Raw genomic sequence first — 16,070 nt, forward strand, 5'->3', positions numbered from 1 at the left:
TTTGCATAACGCGCCAGTCCGCCACAAAGCAGACGACTGGCCGAGATGGCAAAGCTGAATACGATAGACAAGTGTGGACATCTCGTGGTACGGTCACTGGTACCTTGGTGGGCATGACTCAGTTTTCGCTCGTGCGTCGCAATGGATAGCTGGCAGTCACTTCTCCCGTAAGAAGTGTTTTCGGCAGAGGCTGCTGCTGAGGGCAAAGTGCATGCCTTGACTGCGTTGGCTCCGTCACATTCGAATAAGTGCTGACGATTGTTGTTGAGCACAGAACACGACCCTATCGGGACGAGGAGAGCATCTACAGTTGTACTTTGTCTGTGTCTTAATTGTGTTTTTTTTTTTTTTCACTCTAATAAGAAAAATATTCGAGGAGAGACAGAAGGTATCCAATCAATGCAAGAAGCATGCGATAAAGTCGGTAATGATCCAGGGTCTCGCAATAATCTGGTGACAGGAGTGCTGGTCTTCTTGTTGTACCTGATAGTCACACTCGGATGAATAATCTATAGCGTCGTGTACGGCAATCCCGTGAGGTCGCGATGGGGTCTCCGGGGGCCGCGGGACAATTTACTACGTATGCCTTTTGTGGCGATTTGCGCTCACTCAGGAGCGACTTGCCGCAACAAGAGAGACAAGTCAAGAAGAAAATAGATGTTGTGAATGCCGTTTCGTATCCAGCCTGTACAAGCTAAATCCTTTCAGTCCTGAGGTGGGAGTGTAAGAGGTGTTATTCTCGTCGATAGGCACAGTCGACGTACACGATTATACACTGTACTGCCAAGTATTATTATTGAAGTATTTCTGGCCCGTCATATCTTTTCCTGAAGGCTTCTTGCTGCCCTCCTCAACACCTGATAGACATCAAGTTCACGAAGCATGCGAAGAAGCCGTGACCCGGAGCCCTAATACACTAGGGCGATAGAAGAAAGTTGACTGTATAACTGTGTAATGCCTTGTCTAATTTCCACAAAACCATATGACCAGTTTAGAAAGACAGATGCCGAGACGTCTATAAAAAGTAATAACCGAAATTTGTGTCGCGGGGTTAGCTACATTACAACAGCCAACAACGTGTAGTTATCATACAACACATTTTGATCTATACTACACAGAGCGTTGTACAACGCGTTGTACGTACAACCTTGCCCAAGTATGTTCCAGCCCCTTCCAGTGCCGGTAAACCTTTTTGCATTCACGATTCCTCTTGCTGTTCTTGTCATCCTGGGCATGGTTGAAGTCCTCTAGCTTAGGATTCCTGAGGCTCGCGGTCTGCACGACATTCTTCCGTGCTTGCATACTTCTTGGGTTCCTCTTCTTTATTCCATACTTTAAGCTCGCAATACTTCTTTGTTCCCATACACTTCTCGAATTGCCCAGGAAGGCAGATATCAGAGAGATTATCTTCTCTAATAAACGGTAATAGGGACGACTTTATCGAGGTTAGTCCTCCATTCCATGTGTAAAGGGAACCAGGGGATTATCTATTTACTTACAGTCTTTTGCGGTTGCTGCTCCAGCGACTTTGTAGGTTCCTGTGTGCCAGCCGTTGTGGTTGGTTGCTCTTGGCTCAGGTCCTGGGGTTTCTCTCTGATACACTTGGCGATTGCCGCGATTAAAGAGTCCTCTGTGTATCCTTGCTCGGGGTTGAGTTTATGCTCGTTCTTCTTTCGACATTCTTGACGATACTTTTGACAGGATTCTTTGGAAAGCTTGAGATCGTAGCATAACCCTTCGTTGGTCGCAGGATCTCTCAGCTTGATGCAAGCCTTGACGTCCTTTTCAAACTTGTCGAGGTCGGCTTGAGAGAGTTGCTGGCGTTGTGCCTTGCTGCTGGCATCGCTAAACAGGTGGATACATTCAGGCCACACATAGTTGGTGCAGTAAGCGGTTGACATGGAACCGCAACCACTAACCCAGGCTCCATAGACATCTGTTTCATCCGGAAGCTTTGCACCATTGTCAGCTTCAGCACGCTTATCCTGAAGATGGGATGGGATAGCGAGTGCCTGGCCCGAGAGCACGGCAGCAACGGTGAATGCGAAACCCTTCATGTCGAAATGATGAAAAGGCTTGGACAATCAAAATTGAAAAATAGGAAAAAAAAAGATGACTGAATTTCTGGCCGAGGGCAAGGCAATTGACCGACTAAAGAGGATGATGCAAAAGTCTCTAGAGATGTAGACGACGACAAGAATCGGGCAGCTTTTATATTTTCTTTGCCTAGTAGTGATAGAAGCTCTAGGTACTATTATTTACGATGGAATTTATACTAATATTATCACGCCATTTAATCACGGTTGTTCCGTACAGTAATGCACACCCTAGTTTATATCGCTTGACATAAAGACTAGCAGTTCGTATTTATACCGTGATCTTAAGTTTTTCTTACCACAGTGACTTGTGGTGAGTAGTTGACTCGAGTGGGTTTTTTTGCATAATTTGTCACAAAAGTACATAACTTTTACTACCCTAGTTAACCCCCTAGTCAGCTATAATCTAACCCTAGTTAATAAAGTTTAGTACTTTATACTATAGCCCGCTGTGGCCTATTGTGGCCAGCCTTATAGGTTCCTCTTCGATGTATCCTCACTAAAAAACTCAAGATTACAGTACAATTCAGGTGTGTACCCTTTGCGCTAGAATAAGCTTCCTTTTTACATTTCGGCTATGGTAAGGAGTTAAATCCCTCTGCTATTTATGCTAAATCTTATAGTCGAGTCATATGTTTACTCGGGACTCGTACTCTACTGTTATTTATTCACGCAACAAACGTTGTCTAGCTAGTTAGAGTCTATTTAGAGCTCGTATTGACCCCAGTCGGCATATCCTAGTCGGCATAGAGTGAAGAATTTAGTAAGCTGCCTAAGGCCGAAGTAGACCGGCTCAGGGGGCAGCGTTTAGGTTCGCCAATATATCTGAGTAAGATAGATACTGGCAATAACGGTAGTTAGTTATACTATTATAGTACTATCGAATTATTTTTTAAACTGACCTGCCTAACAGCCTACTTTACTTTACTTGTTGTTGGTCTTTGCATAATATTTAGACGAGGTTGTTCTAAGTATCCAACTCCAAATGCCTAATCGCGCACCTCTGGGGGCGCGGTGAAAGTGAAGACCAGGTGTCGTTCCATCTCGTCATTCGCATGAACGAACATTCGAGCGCACGTTTCAGCGAGTTTGACAAGATGACACTTGGCAGCTAGTCGTGGACTCGTGCCACGCGCCCACTCTTTTGGTTCCGTCTGAGGGGGCCGAGTATTAAGAGTTACGTTTCCGACGGAAGGCAGTGAAAGAGCCTTGACTCTTGGGGCTCATCCACTGCCGCGCGACCTTGATCAGAGATTATCCCTTTGGCTGTGGAAAAGGAGCAAGCAGGTCACGGGATCCACAAGGGTGAGAGACGGAAAGGTACTAGATTTAGACCAACTACTTATGCCGTGATCTTGAGTTTTTTGGTGACAGGTGACTAGTGACTCGGGATACATCGAAGAGAACCCACAGGGCTGGCCACGGTGGGGAATAGCGGGCCACAGCACAAAGTACCAGTCTATCCCCTGTCTGTACAGCCAGTACAGCAGCCGTACAGCACCTTAAGTCCTAAATCACCAGATTTGTGAGGAGTATAGGTGACTCGTAAAAGAGCTCTTTTTAGCTATATAAGACGCTTTTTTATGCCCCTGTCAGAAAAGGTACTTCGTTAACTAGGGTTAGATCGTGGCTAACTAGGGGGTTAAGCAGGGTAGTTAAAGTTATGTATTTTTATAAAGAAATATGAAAAAAACTGGGTCATATCACCAGTCACCACGAGTCACCTATCACGGCATAATTTAGGCTATCTCCCTAGCAAGAGAGTCTTCCCCGGTACAGGCGTACTCCACAGGACTTTCACGATCGCTGGGGATACGCACTAAGTAGAAATACCTTGAAATTTGCCGCTACGTGATTGGACAGAGCCCCTGCAAAATACCAGCTTGCTCCTTTTCCAAAGCCGAAGGGATACGGATCTACAATTACCGCAGGCACTGAGACCCACCCACTAAGTGGGAGAACCACGTGATTCATCGCGTCTGGGCGCATAGTGGGTGGGTCTGAGTGCCTGAGGTAAGTGAAGTACATTACGCCCCCATGGGAGTTTTGTCCCAGTGTATCCTATTGCCCACCGTAGAAGAATGAGTGTGTGTAAATGAGTGTTAAGATGACTGTCCTGATCATCACTCTTGTCAGACTTCTATGCGCAGCTTTTTCTCCTCATGTCAGTGTGGGATTCAATGTGATGCTTCTGCTCACGATGATTCCTGACTCTAGAGGTGCCATTGATAACAAATAATTCTTACTTGTACTTTCCTACCACACACTCGTGGCAGTAATACACTTCTTTCTTATCACTAGATCGAATGTATTGGAGACCGTACTTCCAGCTGTAGCCTGTGTAATGGACCCAGACGGCACCCCTTATTTGCAATTATTTCGCGTCTTGCATACGTGATGCGGTCCTAATAAACTCATCCGGAGGGTTGGGATATTCAACAGCGACAGGCAACAGGTAGGGGTACTTAGTGGCATTAAGGTAGGTAACGTTAGGCTGGTGACTCAGCACTACCCTTAAATTAAATCATATTAAATAAACTATCAAATAAATTGACCCGCGCGCTGTAGCGGCCTAGGCCTGGGAATGGCTCGGCTGCGCTCGCCTCCACCGACAAGCTGCCAATGGCGGGACCGGCCAACAAAGCGAGATTAGCAGTGGCAAGCTCGGGAGCTCAAGACTCTCTCGCTCTCCTTTTTTTGTTCTTTTTTCTTTTCTTATTCAGCTTTGGAGATTCGTTGGAATCACCTAGTTAGTTTACAATTCCACTCTTATACCGCAGCATCCTCTCTGCCCTACTACAGTTCGTGTGTCTCCTTGACGTAGCCCGTCTGTCTACTTGGTAGCACATGCACCCGGGCTCATTCCAATAAGAGTCATCCGCGCAAGCGGCTTGCCTGTTACACTCCCCAAATAACCATACTGAACCATGTTTCCAGGTATGAGCGTGCTGATTATTCTGGGTAATAAGGCACCAAGTGTCACAGCAAGCATCAACCGAAGTCGCTTTGAGGTTTCGGTCGATTGCGTCGAGGACTTAGGAGCCCCAATGCAGGTAAAACAGTTTCGACTCGAACGATGGTAGCGCCCGACGCTGGTCATGCCCAAAGGAAATATTGACAAGACTGATATTGTTAATACAGAGAGTTCCTTCTCTATTAAAACATAGCTCATCTTAAGCAAAGGCCTCCTTGAGATCCTTTATGTAGTCGTTCCTCTCATTCACTTTCTTCTCTATAAAGCTCGATGCTTGCTGTCCCCAGTAGAAGAAGAACACTTTATCAAAAATGGACTGATTGGGATGATTTTTGTTGAAAATAGGCTGGATGTTGCAGTTGAATATGTTGTAAGCGCCCTTGGGTATCGTTGCGGCCTTGAAGTACCAGAAGCTGCCATTTTCCCATGATTTGAGCTGTATTGCCGCCTGCTTGTTTGAGCCGTTCCGTTGGATCTCCTCCTCGCTGTAGATGGAAATGTATTCATTCAGAACTTCTTCGTATTCTTCGAGGTCGTCGCGATCGTCAAACCCATCGACAGACTTAGATGTGAGCCAGTATGGAGGGGCCTGCATCTCGGCAGGTAAAGTATGGGTCCATTCGAGATCAATAATACATCGGACATTCCATTGCTCATCGACATATATGTTATTTTGACTCAAGTCGTTTAGCGTGACGTAGAATGGCCCTTGACGGGTATCGGGGTTAATGAAGTGATGCATAATGGCTCGCATCCCAGCACTCGCTGCTAATTGGCGTTGGCCATCCTCCTCGTCAAAGATCGCGTTTGGCTGTTTCCTTAGCTTGAAATCTTGTAAGGAGAGCAGGTCTGATATGTATGAGTCCACTTCAGCGTACGTACGCCCACGAGGTATTCCTGAAAAGATCTCCTCATTCTCTAGCATATGCATATATAGATTTAGCGGTCTATTGCAGAGACTAATGCTGTTGCTATTGCCGTCCTGGAATGAAAATGATCCGAGTCGAGGTTGGGGTATCGAGTTCATGGACAAACTGACACGTACTAATCCGCGGAACAGATTCTCTCTACGGCTCTTATCATGACAGTATTTAGGCCAAGACAAGGCGAGACTTTCCCCTTCCGCCTCACTCATGAGGAGAAACCCAGAAGCAAGGCTATGACGAGTTGCATGGCGCGAATATCGTATCGGGGCGGGGTAGCCGAGAAGACATGCGAAGATACGGCGTAGACCTGTCCAAGCTCTGCGCCACCAAGTAGTATTTTGAGGACGTGTATGCTAAAGGGAAGAGTTAGCTGGGGAGAGCCACTATGGCGATAGTTGATAGTAGACATACTATTGAGCCATCTGGCAGTCCAAAAGCATACAGTGTAGGAATCGGTACATTCGGGCAGTGCTCCTGTAGCCAGATATAGGTGGCGGTTTCTGTACGAATCTTTTCCTCCAGGTTGCCTGGAAACGGGCGTTCTCCGATGCGGTGTGGAAATGGAAGCCGTAAATAAGCAGTTTTGCCAGATGGTAGCCACACAATAATGGCAACGTTGAAACTGCCATGCCTCCATGCTCTGGGTTGTCTATGAATCTTGCACGTTTGAACCTGAAGCAATCTGCAAATCATATCCTCCAGCTCGACGGTTTGCTCAAGGATCGACGCGTAAAATTGCTTTTGGAGCTCCGGGTAGCGCATCGAAAATAACACATTTTCCTCTTTGTCAATGGCATTGGCTAGGGCGTCGGACGCTTCAGCGACAGCGTCGGATGGCATTTCAGCTGAGTTCGCGCAGAGGTAGGAGGTATGTGTAGCAGGATGAACTTTGACCTCCTGAGCACCTGCCTGCTGGCGCTCGTAGGTTGCTAGCTATTATAAGAAGAATTATAATAAATATATTTTTATATTAAGAAATACCTTTTCGTATTTTATAAGAAAGCTTTTCTAAGTAATAAATAAAATATAATATCATAATAACCTTAATTCTTTTTTTAAATAATAATAAGAATAAATATTATTAAGTTTTTATTAAATAAGGTTTTAGATATATAATTAAATATATTAAAATATAAAGATATAAAAAAAGGAAAAGACTTATAAATATTAAAGATAAGATAAAATAAAAACTATAGTTTTAAAAACAAAACTAATAAAAAAGAGTATTATATTATAAATAAAATAAATATAAGATAATCAAGTAAATAACCTAAAGCTATAACGAAATAAGTATTTGTAAAATACTTAATCAAAATAGATGGTTATATAACTAAATTATTAAAATATAATAAGCTAGTTATAACTTATAAAGATTAATTACTAAGATTATAGATAATTTAAGGTATTTTTTATCTAAAAAATAAATACTAAAAGAGGAGATACTCTTATAACTAGGTAGTTTAGATCTTTACTAATAAATCTGAGTAATTCTAAGTAATTAGTTTTAAGAGTAAAACTCTTAATAATTCCTTATACTAAAGATATTACTTATACTACTCTAAAGTATTTAATGTGACTCACTACCTATGACATAGACTAACTATGGATTAGGATTAGGCTATTGATATAGTAAGCTCTAAACGCGCCTCTAGGCTAATCGCACGAAACACCACCACGAAGCTTCTTTACCTTTACCCTTTTACTACCACAGAGCTTGATACGCTCATAAGACAACACTTGACCGCACGTGGGAGTCGCGTCGAGAGACCCTAAGCCCAGCAATCGCTGCCAACTTTCCCTCGCTGCCCTCCCCGACGCGCGCGCGCCCAAGCTCTCGACAATGGCTCTGGACAACACCACCGTTGCAATCACGACGGCGCTGACGACGTTTGTGACGGGCTACATCTTTGGGCTGTACGCCACCCGCGGGTACCTCTTCTCGCCCGCGCTGCAGGCCGAGCGCCGCGCCAACCGCGACGACCCCGTCGAGAGCGAGGAGAGCGACGTTGACGAGGACGACTCGCTGCTGGACCACGCGCCCAACTGGAGCAACGCCGAGGACGCCGACGTCAAGCAGGGTCTGCGCTTTGGCGCAGCGGCGGCGGCCCCCAAGCTCAAGCTCACCAACGAGGAGTGCAAGCTCGTCCTCGTCGTCCGCACCGACCTGGGCATGACAAAGGGTAACGTTCTTCTCTCCCGTCCCGGCCCTTTACCCGATCTCTTACGGCTCAGGCGCGTGCAGGTGTAATAGCTAGCTAACTTGGGGGACGACATTTGCTGCTGCTGCAGGCAAAATCGCCGCGCAGTGCTCTCACGCCACCCTCGCCTGCTACAAGGCCCTCGCCGGCAACCCCGACGCCGACTCGACCGAGCGCAAGATGCTGGCCCGCTGGGAAAAGTACGGCCAGGCCAAGATTGCCGTGCAGGTCAAGAGCCAGGACGAGATGCTGCAGATGTGTCGCAAGGCTCGAGGCATGGGGCTCACCGCCGAGGTCGTCAAGGATGCTGGCCGCACCCAGATTGAGGCGGGCAGCATGACGGTCCTGGGCGTCGGCCCTGCGCCCAGAAGCCTCATCGACGAGGTGACCGGCCACCTCAAGCTCCTGTAGAGGGCATGTACGAGCGACATATGCGGACGTTTAATCGCGAGGCAAAAAGGGAAAAAGTTTTTTTTTTTTCGAGACTGGGAATTTTATGGCGCATATTGCACGAACTTTTTTGGGATGTAACAACGCTGGACTCGGTACGGAGCATGAAAACATGGGCATAGAGAGTTTCAAGTCACTTTTCTCAGATTCTTATACAATGCTGGAAAACATGGTGACGCTGTACATTTTCGTGGGTATTATATATACATGTCGGAGGTGAAATCCGTCTACTGCCACTGGTATCATTCCTTGCGGGCGAAGCGAGCCAGCGCCGGGCCGAGATCCTGTTCCACCTCCTGTCGCTTCTTGTCCTTTTGCTTTTGCTGCTCGTTCCACAACTCGTCGACGCGCATCCTCTTCTCGTCGATGATGTTCTTCTTCCTCTGCTTGCGCAGGTATTTCTTGAGCGCGCCATTCTTGCCGCGGGCCCGGTTGCGAATCTCCTCGGCCACGTCGACATCGGGCTTGTCGAGGTCTCTGTCGGCCTTGCGCTGGGCGTCGGAGCGCAGGTCGAGCTTCCCGACAAAGTTGGGGTCGAGGGCAATCATCTCGGGCGCCAGCTTGTTGAGCAGGCCCTTGACCTCGGACTCTTGGCGCTGCTTCTTGGTCTCGAACGGGTTGGTCTCGAGGGCGTCAAAGTTGGCCTCGCCGGCGCCGGGCACGATGATGGACGAGAAGCCCTGGTCGTGGCCGAGGCCGAGCACGTCCTCGTACGGGCACCACTGGACGCGCTCGACGCGTCGGCCCTCGCCGACCCAGGCCATGTACGGGCTTTGTACTTTTTGTTGCACGGCGGCGTTGCTGTCAAACAAGCCCTTCCATATCGTCGTCTTGGTGCCCCAGCCCACGGCGGTCAGGCCGCTGTCGGAGATTGCTACCGACGAGGCTGGTTGTCTGGTGAAGTAGCTGTTGACCTCTTTGAACATTCGTATGTCCCACACTGCCATTCTTTGATCCTGTCCTGTTGATACCATGTAACGGCCGACTCTATCAATGGCCAGCGAGCGCACTGGACCCCGGTGGGCGAGCAGCTTGACCAGCGGCTCTTGTGAGTTGGGCGACCATAATGTGACTGCACCATTTTGATGTCCGACGTGCATGATCGCATTGTAACGGTTTTGGCCTAGCGAGACGGGCTGTCCGAGTTTGGTCGGAATTTCCGCTACAAGTTGGCCGGTAGATGTGTCTTGGTATCGCATAACGCCGCCGTTTCCCTATTCACTGAGTCAGCTATACGTACTTATCTTTGGGGCCATGCCGCATTTTTCCTTACAATAGTGGCCAAAAGGAAATGGTAGGGCAGAAATTCCATATGTGTTGGCTCGATATGCTTGCGCAGGCAGTGCAGTTCGACTCCGTCGCGGTCGTATATGTAAACGAATTTCTTTTGCGCAGCTGCAAAGAATTGATCGTTGTGCAGCCACTTGACATCTCGCACGGTTTCGCGAAGCTGAATCTCGCAGCCGAGCTTTCCTTCGCGCCAGTCCATGCTCGCAATGTGACCCTTTCGTCCACCAAGGAGCAATTCTCTACCATTCCTCGTGTAGTCAAATACGTAGGGACCCAGCGCATCCAGTTTGAGCTCGAAACGCTTCGTGGCCGTTTCCATTGCAACTTCCGGCAGGATATCTTCTTGGCGGACCTTGTACGTCTTTTCCATGTCGCCTTCAGCCTCGAGGAAGCCCGAAGTGTTTTCGAGCAGAATCTCGGCATCCTTGGCCTTGACGGTCGCCTCTAGGTATTTTCCTTCGAGCAGCTTCATGTTTCCTCGCAGCTTCTTGTCGCGGATATTGTTGGTGTCGATGTGCTTGCCGCGGCCATAGGCCTTTTTGGCCTCGCGCAAGCGCCTCATTCTCTCTTTTTCGTGCCGGGGGATGAGGTCGGTCCTGGACTCTGTAGTTACCCTGACGGCGCCATTGTCGCGCACGGCAGCACTGGCCGCGGACAAACCGTCTGTTGGCATTGTCGCGGGTGCTCGAGGAATTTTAAAATGTTTTGAACGAGAAACACCGGTGAGTTTGGTCGGTAGTTTGGTACAAAATTTCCTAGCAAGCCATGGAGTGGACCGGCCTCGTTACGCCAGAAGCGATTTCGAGGTCGACGAAAAAAAAGTTTAGTATCGATAAGCCGTTCTATCCCCACTTGCTCAAAAGAGACTGCCCATCCATCCGTGATGCCAGCAACGGCAAAGGTACAATTCACCTGATTTTATGGCAAAATTAATTATTAACGAATTCTTCAACTGAATCAAGTTTTCCTTCTCAGACATGCGATTTTTTGGGTCAACCAGGTTCTTCCTCGCAAGCTCCCGTGGCCCTCGCCATCACGGTGTCTCATCGGGCATCCACCGCTAAAAACTTATCGGCGCTGGCCACACAAAAATTTCTAGATAACCATCCACCCCGCTGCCCTCTCAATACCGCATCTGCAAGTCTTGCGCCGTCTACCTTCCTTTAGTCAACAGAAAACTCTCTTGTATTGCCCACGACCTAAAGTGCATAGTGTTCAATCTGGCCACTCTTCCATTCCGCTTCAAAGCCGGTGAGGGCAAAATGCCTACCGCTGTGGCCCATTCGCATAGGCCAACCACCAAGGTTTCTCATAAGCCCTTCAAGTCAAAGGCCGCTTCCAAGCACGAGCTGCGAGACCGTGCCAAGGGTACAACAGATACTTGCTTTTTTAAATATTTAACCTGGCCGAGTTCTAATTTTTCTTTTTCTGCTACAGGCCGAGTTCCCAACGAAAAAGGATCGCGCAAGACCCCCCACCAGCAAGTCATGTCCAAGTTCGACCGACGCAACCAGGCCAAGCAGGCCCGCCTCACCAAACACAAGGAGCACCTCAAGAGTTCTTCGGTCTTCAACAGCCGTGAGGGGGCCCCCAGAATCGTTGCTGTTCTCCCTCTCTGCCCCGATGGCGACGCCGCCGCTGCTATCCAGCAACTCAACGGCAGCTTAGACATCACCGCCGATGTACAGCCCGGCAGCTTTCGAGTCCCCGTCGATCGCTTCAAACAGAAGCTTCAGTATATTCCCCTACAGCGCGACCTTACCCAGTGTCTCGATGCCACCCGTGTTGCCGACTTTGTCGTCGTTGTGCTCTCTGCCTCAGTCGAGGTCGACCCCCTCGGCGAGCTTATATTGCGTGCAGTCGAGAGTCAGGGTCTCTCTACCCTGTTCACCGTCGTTCAGGGTCTCGACAAAATCGAACCTGCCAAGCAGCGCCCAGGCGTTGTCAGTTCTCTCAAGTCGTTCATCACGCATTTCCACCCCGAGCAGGAAAAGGTCTTCAGCCTCGAAAATAGACAAGAATGCGCCAATTTAATGCGCTCACTATGCAACACAACGCCCAAGGGTGTGCGGTGGAGGGATGAGCGGAGCTGGATGCTTGCTGATGATATCCAGTTTGCCAATGCAGACTCTGACGCTACTGTCATAACAGGCGTTGTTCGTGGCCGTGGTCTCAAAGCTGACAGGCTGGTGCAAGTCGGGGACTGGGGTACTTTTCAAATTGAAAAGATTGTGGCTGCGCCACTCGCCAAACACGGCAAGGCCAACGCTACACAATCTGCTGAAGAAGAGGCTAGCCAGGTGTTGGAGGAACCCAGCGACGATCGGGACGACTTAAATGAGCTGGCTCCCGAGGACGTCGCTATGGACGCCGAGGAGGAGCCTGAGGATCTTTCCGGTGCTCCCAAGAAGGGTGTCCTGCTCGACGACCACCACTACTTTTCCGATGGTGAGGAGGAGAGGGAAGAGCAAGCAAAGAGAAAGGTGCCTAAGGGAACGTCCAAGTACCAGTCGGCCTGGTACCTGGAGGACGTGTCCGACTCCGAGTCAGACATGGAAGATATGGAGATGGAAGATGCCCACGCTGCCGAGTACGAAGCCGCGCCGGAAGACGGCATCGAAGGCTACGCTCAGCCCGAGCCCACCGAAGCCGGCCCCTCCGAGTATCCCCAGTCCGAGATGATGGAGGAGCTGGACGAGGCGGCCGACGCCGAGCAGCTGGCCCATTACCGCTCCCAGAAGCGCAACGAGGTCGAAGATGACAAGGAGTTCCCTGACGAGGTTGAGTTGCACCCGCACGTGCTTGCCCGCGAGCGACTGGCCCGCTACCGCGGTCTCAAGAGCCTGCGCACCAGCGCCTGGCAGGAGGACGAGGACCGCGCCCACGAGCCTGAGGACTGGCGCCGCCTGCTGCAGATTCCCGACTACGGCTCATCCAAGTCGCGCGCCGTCCGCGAGGCCCTCGTCGGCGGCGTCGAGCCCGGCACACGCGTGCAAGTCTTTATCAAGGGCATGTCCCCCGCTCTGGCGCAGTCTTTTACGCCCTCGTCCATTGTCACGCTGTTTTCGCTGTTCCGCCACGAGAACAAGAAGACGGCTGTCAACTACCTCTTCAACCTGAGCTCCGACTACGGCCACTCGGTCAAGTCCAAGGAGGAGCTCATTGTCCAGTGCGGGCCGCGCCGCATGGTCATCAACCCGCTATTCTCACAGGCGGGCACCACGCCCAACGACGTGCACAAGTACGCGCGCTTCCTGCACCCCGGCGGCACCGCCGTCGCCACGTTCCTGGGCCCCGTCACATGGGGCGCGGTCCCCGTCCTCTTCTTCAAGCGCACTGCGCCTGACGCCGCTTCTGATGAGGGCGACGGTCCGAGCAGCCCCGGCCTGACGCTCGTCGGCACCGGCACCGCGCTGCCGCCGTCGACGAGCCGCGTCGTCGCCAAGCGCATCATCCTCACCGGCCACCCGTACCACATCAACAAGAAGATTGTCACCATCCGCTACATGTTCTTCAACCGCGAGGACGTTGAGTGGTTCAAGGCCATGCCGTTGTGGACGAGGCGCGGCCGCAGCGGATACATCAAGGAGCCGCTCGGCACGCACGGCTACTTCAAGGCCACGTTTGACGGGCGCATCAACCCGCAGGACTCCATCGGCGTCAGTTTGTACAAGAGGGTGTGGCCGCGCAATGCTAGGCCGGTCCGCGGGCCTCTGCTGGAGGCTGGCGGCGATGTGGCGGGTGCCGTCGAGGCTGATGGCGACTTGACCATGGCGTGAGAAAAAGGTATATACGAATCATGACTTGCACAAAACGGGGAATAGCACACAGATGAATGAGATTCACGCTTATATATCATGACAACGGACTACGCTTCACGTGTTGGGAAAACAGGATTCTTAGGTTAGCAGAAATAAAAACGTCAAATTATTTCGGGTCCATGTGCGGTTTGTAGCCACAGCAAATCAATTTCGCCCTTGTGACATTCTCTTCAGAATCAGTTCCATCGTTGATTTGTAGCTCCAGCAATTTGGTTTTACCCTTATGACATAATCTTTTAAATACCGCTCCATCGTTTACTTGTTCAGCTCCTCAAGACCAGGCGTTGGCCGGGGTCCGCCCTTGCTCTTGCGCTCCTCCTCGGCGCCGCTGGCCTTCCAGGCACTCAGCACCAGATTGACAATGTGCTGCACGCCCACATCCTTTTTGACCTGCGCAAACACCGTGGGTCCGCCCTCGCGCATCTTTCGCGCGTCCCGCTCCATGACGGCCAAGTCTGCGCCGACAGCCTCGGCCAGGTCCGTCTTGTTGACGACGAGCAGGTCGCTCTGCGTGATGCCGGGGCCGCCTTTGCGGGGAACCTTGTCGCCGCCGCTGACGTCAATGACGTAAATGATAAAGTCGGCGAGCTCACGGCTGTAGTTTGCCGCGAGATTGTCGCCGCCCGACTCGATGAGGAGCAGGTCCGTGGAGAACTCGCGGTGCAGGTCCTCGAGGGCGGCGAGGTTGGCGGAGATGTCCTCGCGGACGGCGGCGTGGGGGCAGCCGCCCGTCTCAATGGCGCGGATGCGGGCGGGGGGCAGCGCGGCGTGGCGCGTCAGGAATTCGGCGTCCTCGCGCGTAAAGATGTCGTTTGTGACGGCGGCGAGGCAGTACTCTTGGCGGAGAGCGAGGCAGAGGGCAAGCATGAGCGCCGTCTTGCCGGAGCCGACGGGGCTGTTTTGTTGGTTAGTCGTGCGTTTTGCTTTACAGTTTGACTTGACCTTGTCTCTTCTTTTTTACCTTCAAGGAACGGGGGGGGGGGGGGGGGGGAAGGGCAACGGGCAAAACACTCACCCGCCAATGCCAACGGTAAAGGCTCGATCAGCCCACTCGCGACCCTCGACAATGGGCATCTCGCGTCCGACGTAGCTGCCCGGCCCGTCGAGAATCTCGTGCGAGTGGCCGTGCTCCTGGGCGTTGAAGCCGCCATCATGCGAGTGGGAAACACCGTCGTGTGCGTGTGACATTGCCTTTGCCTTGGGTACTCTTTTATCTTCTCAAGCTGAAGGGACTCGGGAAAAAAGCTGCAGGAACGATTTGGAGGGGGAGGGGTTGGTGTGGTTGGTAGCTTGGAAGTTTATCTATCGGTTGCTATCTGGGCACTCTGGGGTAGGTGGGTTGGTGGGCTACGGATTACAGCGGTTGATTATAGCCTGTCAGGAAGGACCACAGCGGTCACTAGCAGGGATGTGTGGTCCAATTGAGTAGCCTACCACGCGGCTGGCCAGCTTTTTTGTCACCCCCTTGCCTACCTAGGTAGGTAGGCAACTACCTAAGGTAGGCAAGGTAAGAAAAACAGGTACTTAGCTTCGGTATGTAATCAGCGCGGCAGTGGAAGTACTGTAGTGCAGTTGCCCACGCTTATCCAGTAGGTAGTCCAGAATCAAGCCACTACTAGCAAGCAAATTCAAGCATCTACACCACCATTTTCATCACCTGCTAAAGTCTAACGGTGGGAGTTGAACAAATGCTCCGAAATGCCGTCTACGCTAGTCATTCTCGCTGTTAACTATAGTAAATAGAATAGAGTGCGATCACTTGGGGCATGTTGTATACGTTGCATGGTAAGAGCAACCTGCAGGAATGAACAGAGGCTGTCACGCAGAATTAGCCAAGTTGACTTGAAAAGTCTGAGTGAAGCCAGACAGGCTCCATCAAGGCGCAGACCCTTGAATAGGAGAGCTGGCGCAGTCCTTTGAGAAAAAGTTTGGCGCAGTCCTTTACAACTCTAATCATCAAAAAGACTGTTGACAACTGAACTTGAGTTGCCGAGACATCACAATGTATCCTGACGATTTCTTTGGCCATGTTGAGACCCTGATGTGCATCCCAGACGCATCAACGCACACGATCATAATAACACAGGCATCATCTTGAACTTGACATGAAAATAGATCCGATTATGCCCCTTTGCTTACCTGCGCTATTCACGTTGGCTGTGAAAGCGCTCGTGTAACACGGGCACCTCTCTAAGTAGCTGCAATTATCGCTATTACTTATAAAGCTTCTCTCATCCAAGCACGCACTGCTCAGAAACTTGTCTTCTACACACACCTCTGCCTCTTTCTTTCTCCTCAAAAACTTGTTTAGGAAA

General features: G+C 50.5%; 6 protein-coding genes across 6 annotated transcripts; 2 read left to right on the forward strand and 4 right to left on the reverse strand.

Annotated features, from left to right (window-relative positions):
• Positions 1–1,252: 1,252 nt before the first annotated feature.
• BBA_05070 (uncharacterized protein) lies at positions 1,253–2,057 on the reverse strand (the record flags this gene model as incomplete). The annotated part of the gene is made up of 2 exons (XM_008600167.1): positions 1,253–1,435; positions 1,500–2,057. The coding sequence occupies 2 exons, from the start codon at positions 2,055–2,057 to the stop codon at positions 1,253–1,255; spliced, it is 741 nt and encodes a 246-aa protein (XP_008598389.1).
• Positions 2,058–5,269: 3,212 nt separating this feature from the next.
• On the reverse strand, positions 5,270–6,836 carry BBA_05071 (phosphotransferase enzyme family protein; the record flags this gene model as incomplete). Its single annotated transcript, XM_008600168.1, has 3 exons — positions 5,270–5,901; positions 5,953–6,349; positions 6,408–6,836. The coding sequence occupies 3 exons, from the start codon at positions 6,834–6,836 to the stop codon at positions 5,270–5,272; spliced, it is 1,458 nt and encodes a 485-aa protein (XP_008598390.1).
• Positions 6,837–7,836: 1,000 nt separating this feature from the next.
• Positions 7,837–8,605, forward strand: BBA_05072 (peptidyl-tRNA hydrolase PTH2; the record flags this gene model as incomplete). The annotated part of the gene is made up of 2 exons (XM_008600169.1): positions 7,837–8,176; positions 8,286–8,605. 2 exons carry the CDS (start codon positions 7,837–7,839, stop codon positions 8,603–8,605), a joined length of 660 nt encoding a protein of 219 aa, XP_008598391.1.
• A 281-nt stretch (positions 8,606–8,886) lies between these two features.
• BBA_05073 (BING4CT domain-containing protein) lies at positions 8,887–10,607 on the reverse strand (the record flags this gene model as incomplete). The annotated part of the gene is made up of 2 exons (XM_008600170.1): positions 8,887–9,858; positions 9,918–10,607. The coding sequence occupies 2 exons, from the start codon at positions 10,605–10,607 to the stop codon at positions 8,887–8,889; spliced, it is 1,662 nt and encodes a 553-aa protein (XP_008598392.1).
• Positions 10,608–11,196: 589 nt separating this feature from the next.
• On the forward strand, positions 11,197–13,713 carry BBA_05074 (AARP2CN domain-containing protein; the record flags this gene model as incomplete). Its single annotated transcript, XM_008600171.1, has 2 exons — positions 11,197–11,302; positions 11,372–13,713. The coding sequence occupies 2 exons, from the start codon at positions 11,197–11,199 to the stop codon at positions 13,711–13,713; spliced, it is 2,448 nt and encodes an 815-aa protein (XP_008598393.1).
• A 297-nt stretch (positions 13,714–14,010) lies between these two features.
• On the reverse strand, positions 14,011–14,943 carry BBA_05075 (urease accessory protein-like protein; the record flags this gene model as incomplete). The annotated part of the gene is made up of 2 exons (XM_008600172.1): positions 14,011–14,650; positions 14,771–14,943. 2 exons carry the CDS (start codon positions 14,941–14,943, stop codon positions 14,011–14,013), a joined length of 813 nt encoding a protein of 270 aa, XP_008598394.1.
• Positions 14,944–16,070: the final 1,127 nt, after the last annotated feature.

Source organism: Beauveria bassiana, assembly GCF_000280675.1.
Source record: "Beauveria bassiana ARSEF 2860 unplaced genomic scaffold BBA_S00012, whole genome shotgun sequence".
In the NCBI taxonomy this organism is placed as follows: domain Eukaryota; kingdom Fungi; phylum Ascomycota; class Sordariomycetes; order Hypocreales; family Cordycipitaceae; genus Beauveria; species Beauveria bassiana.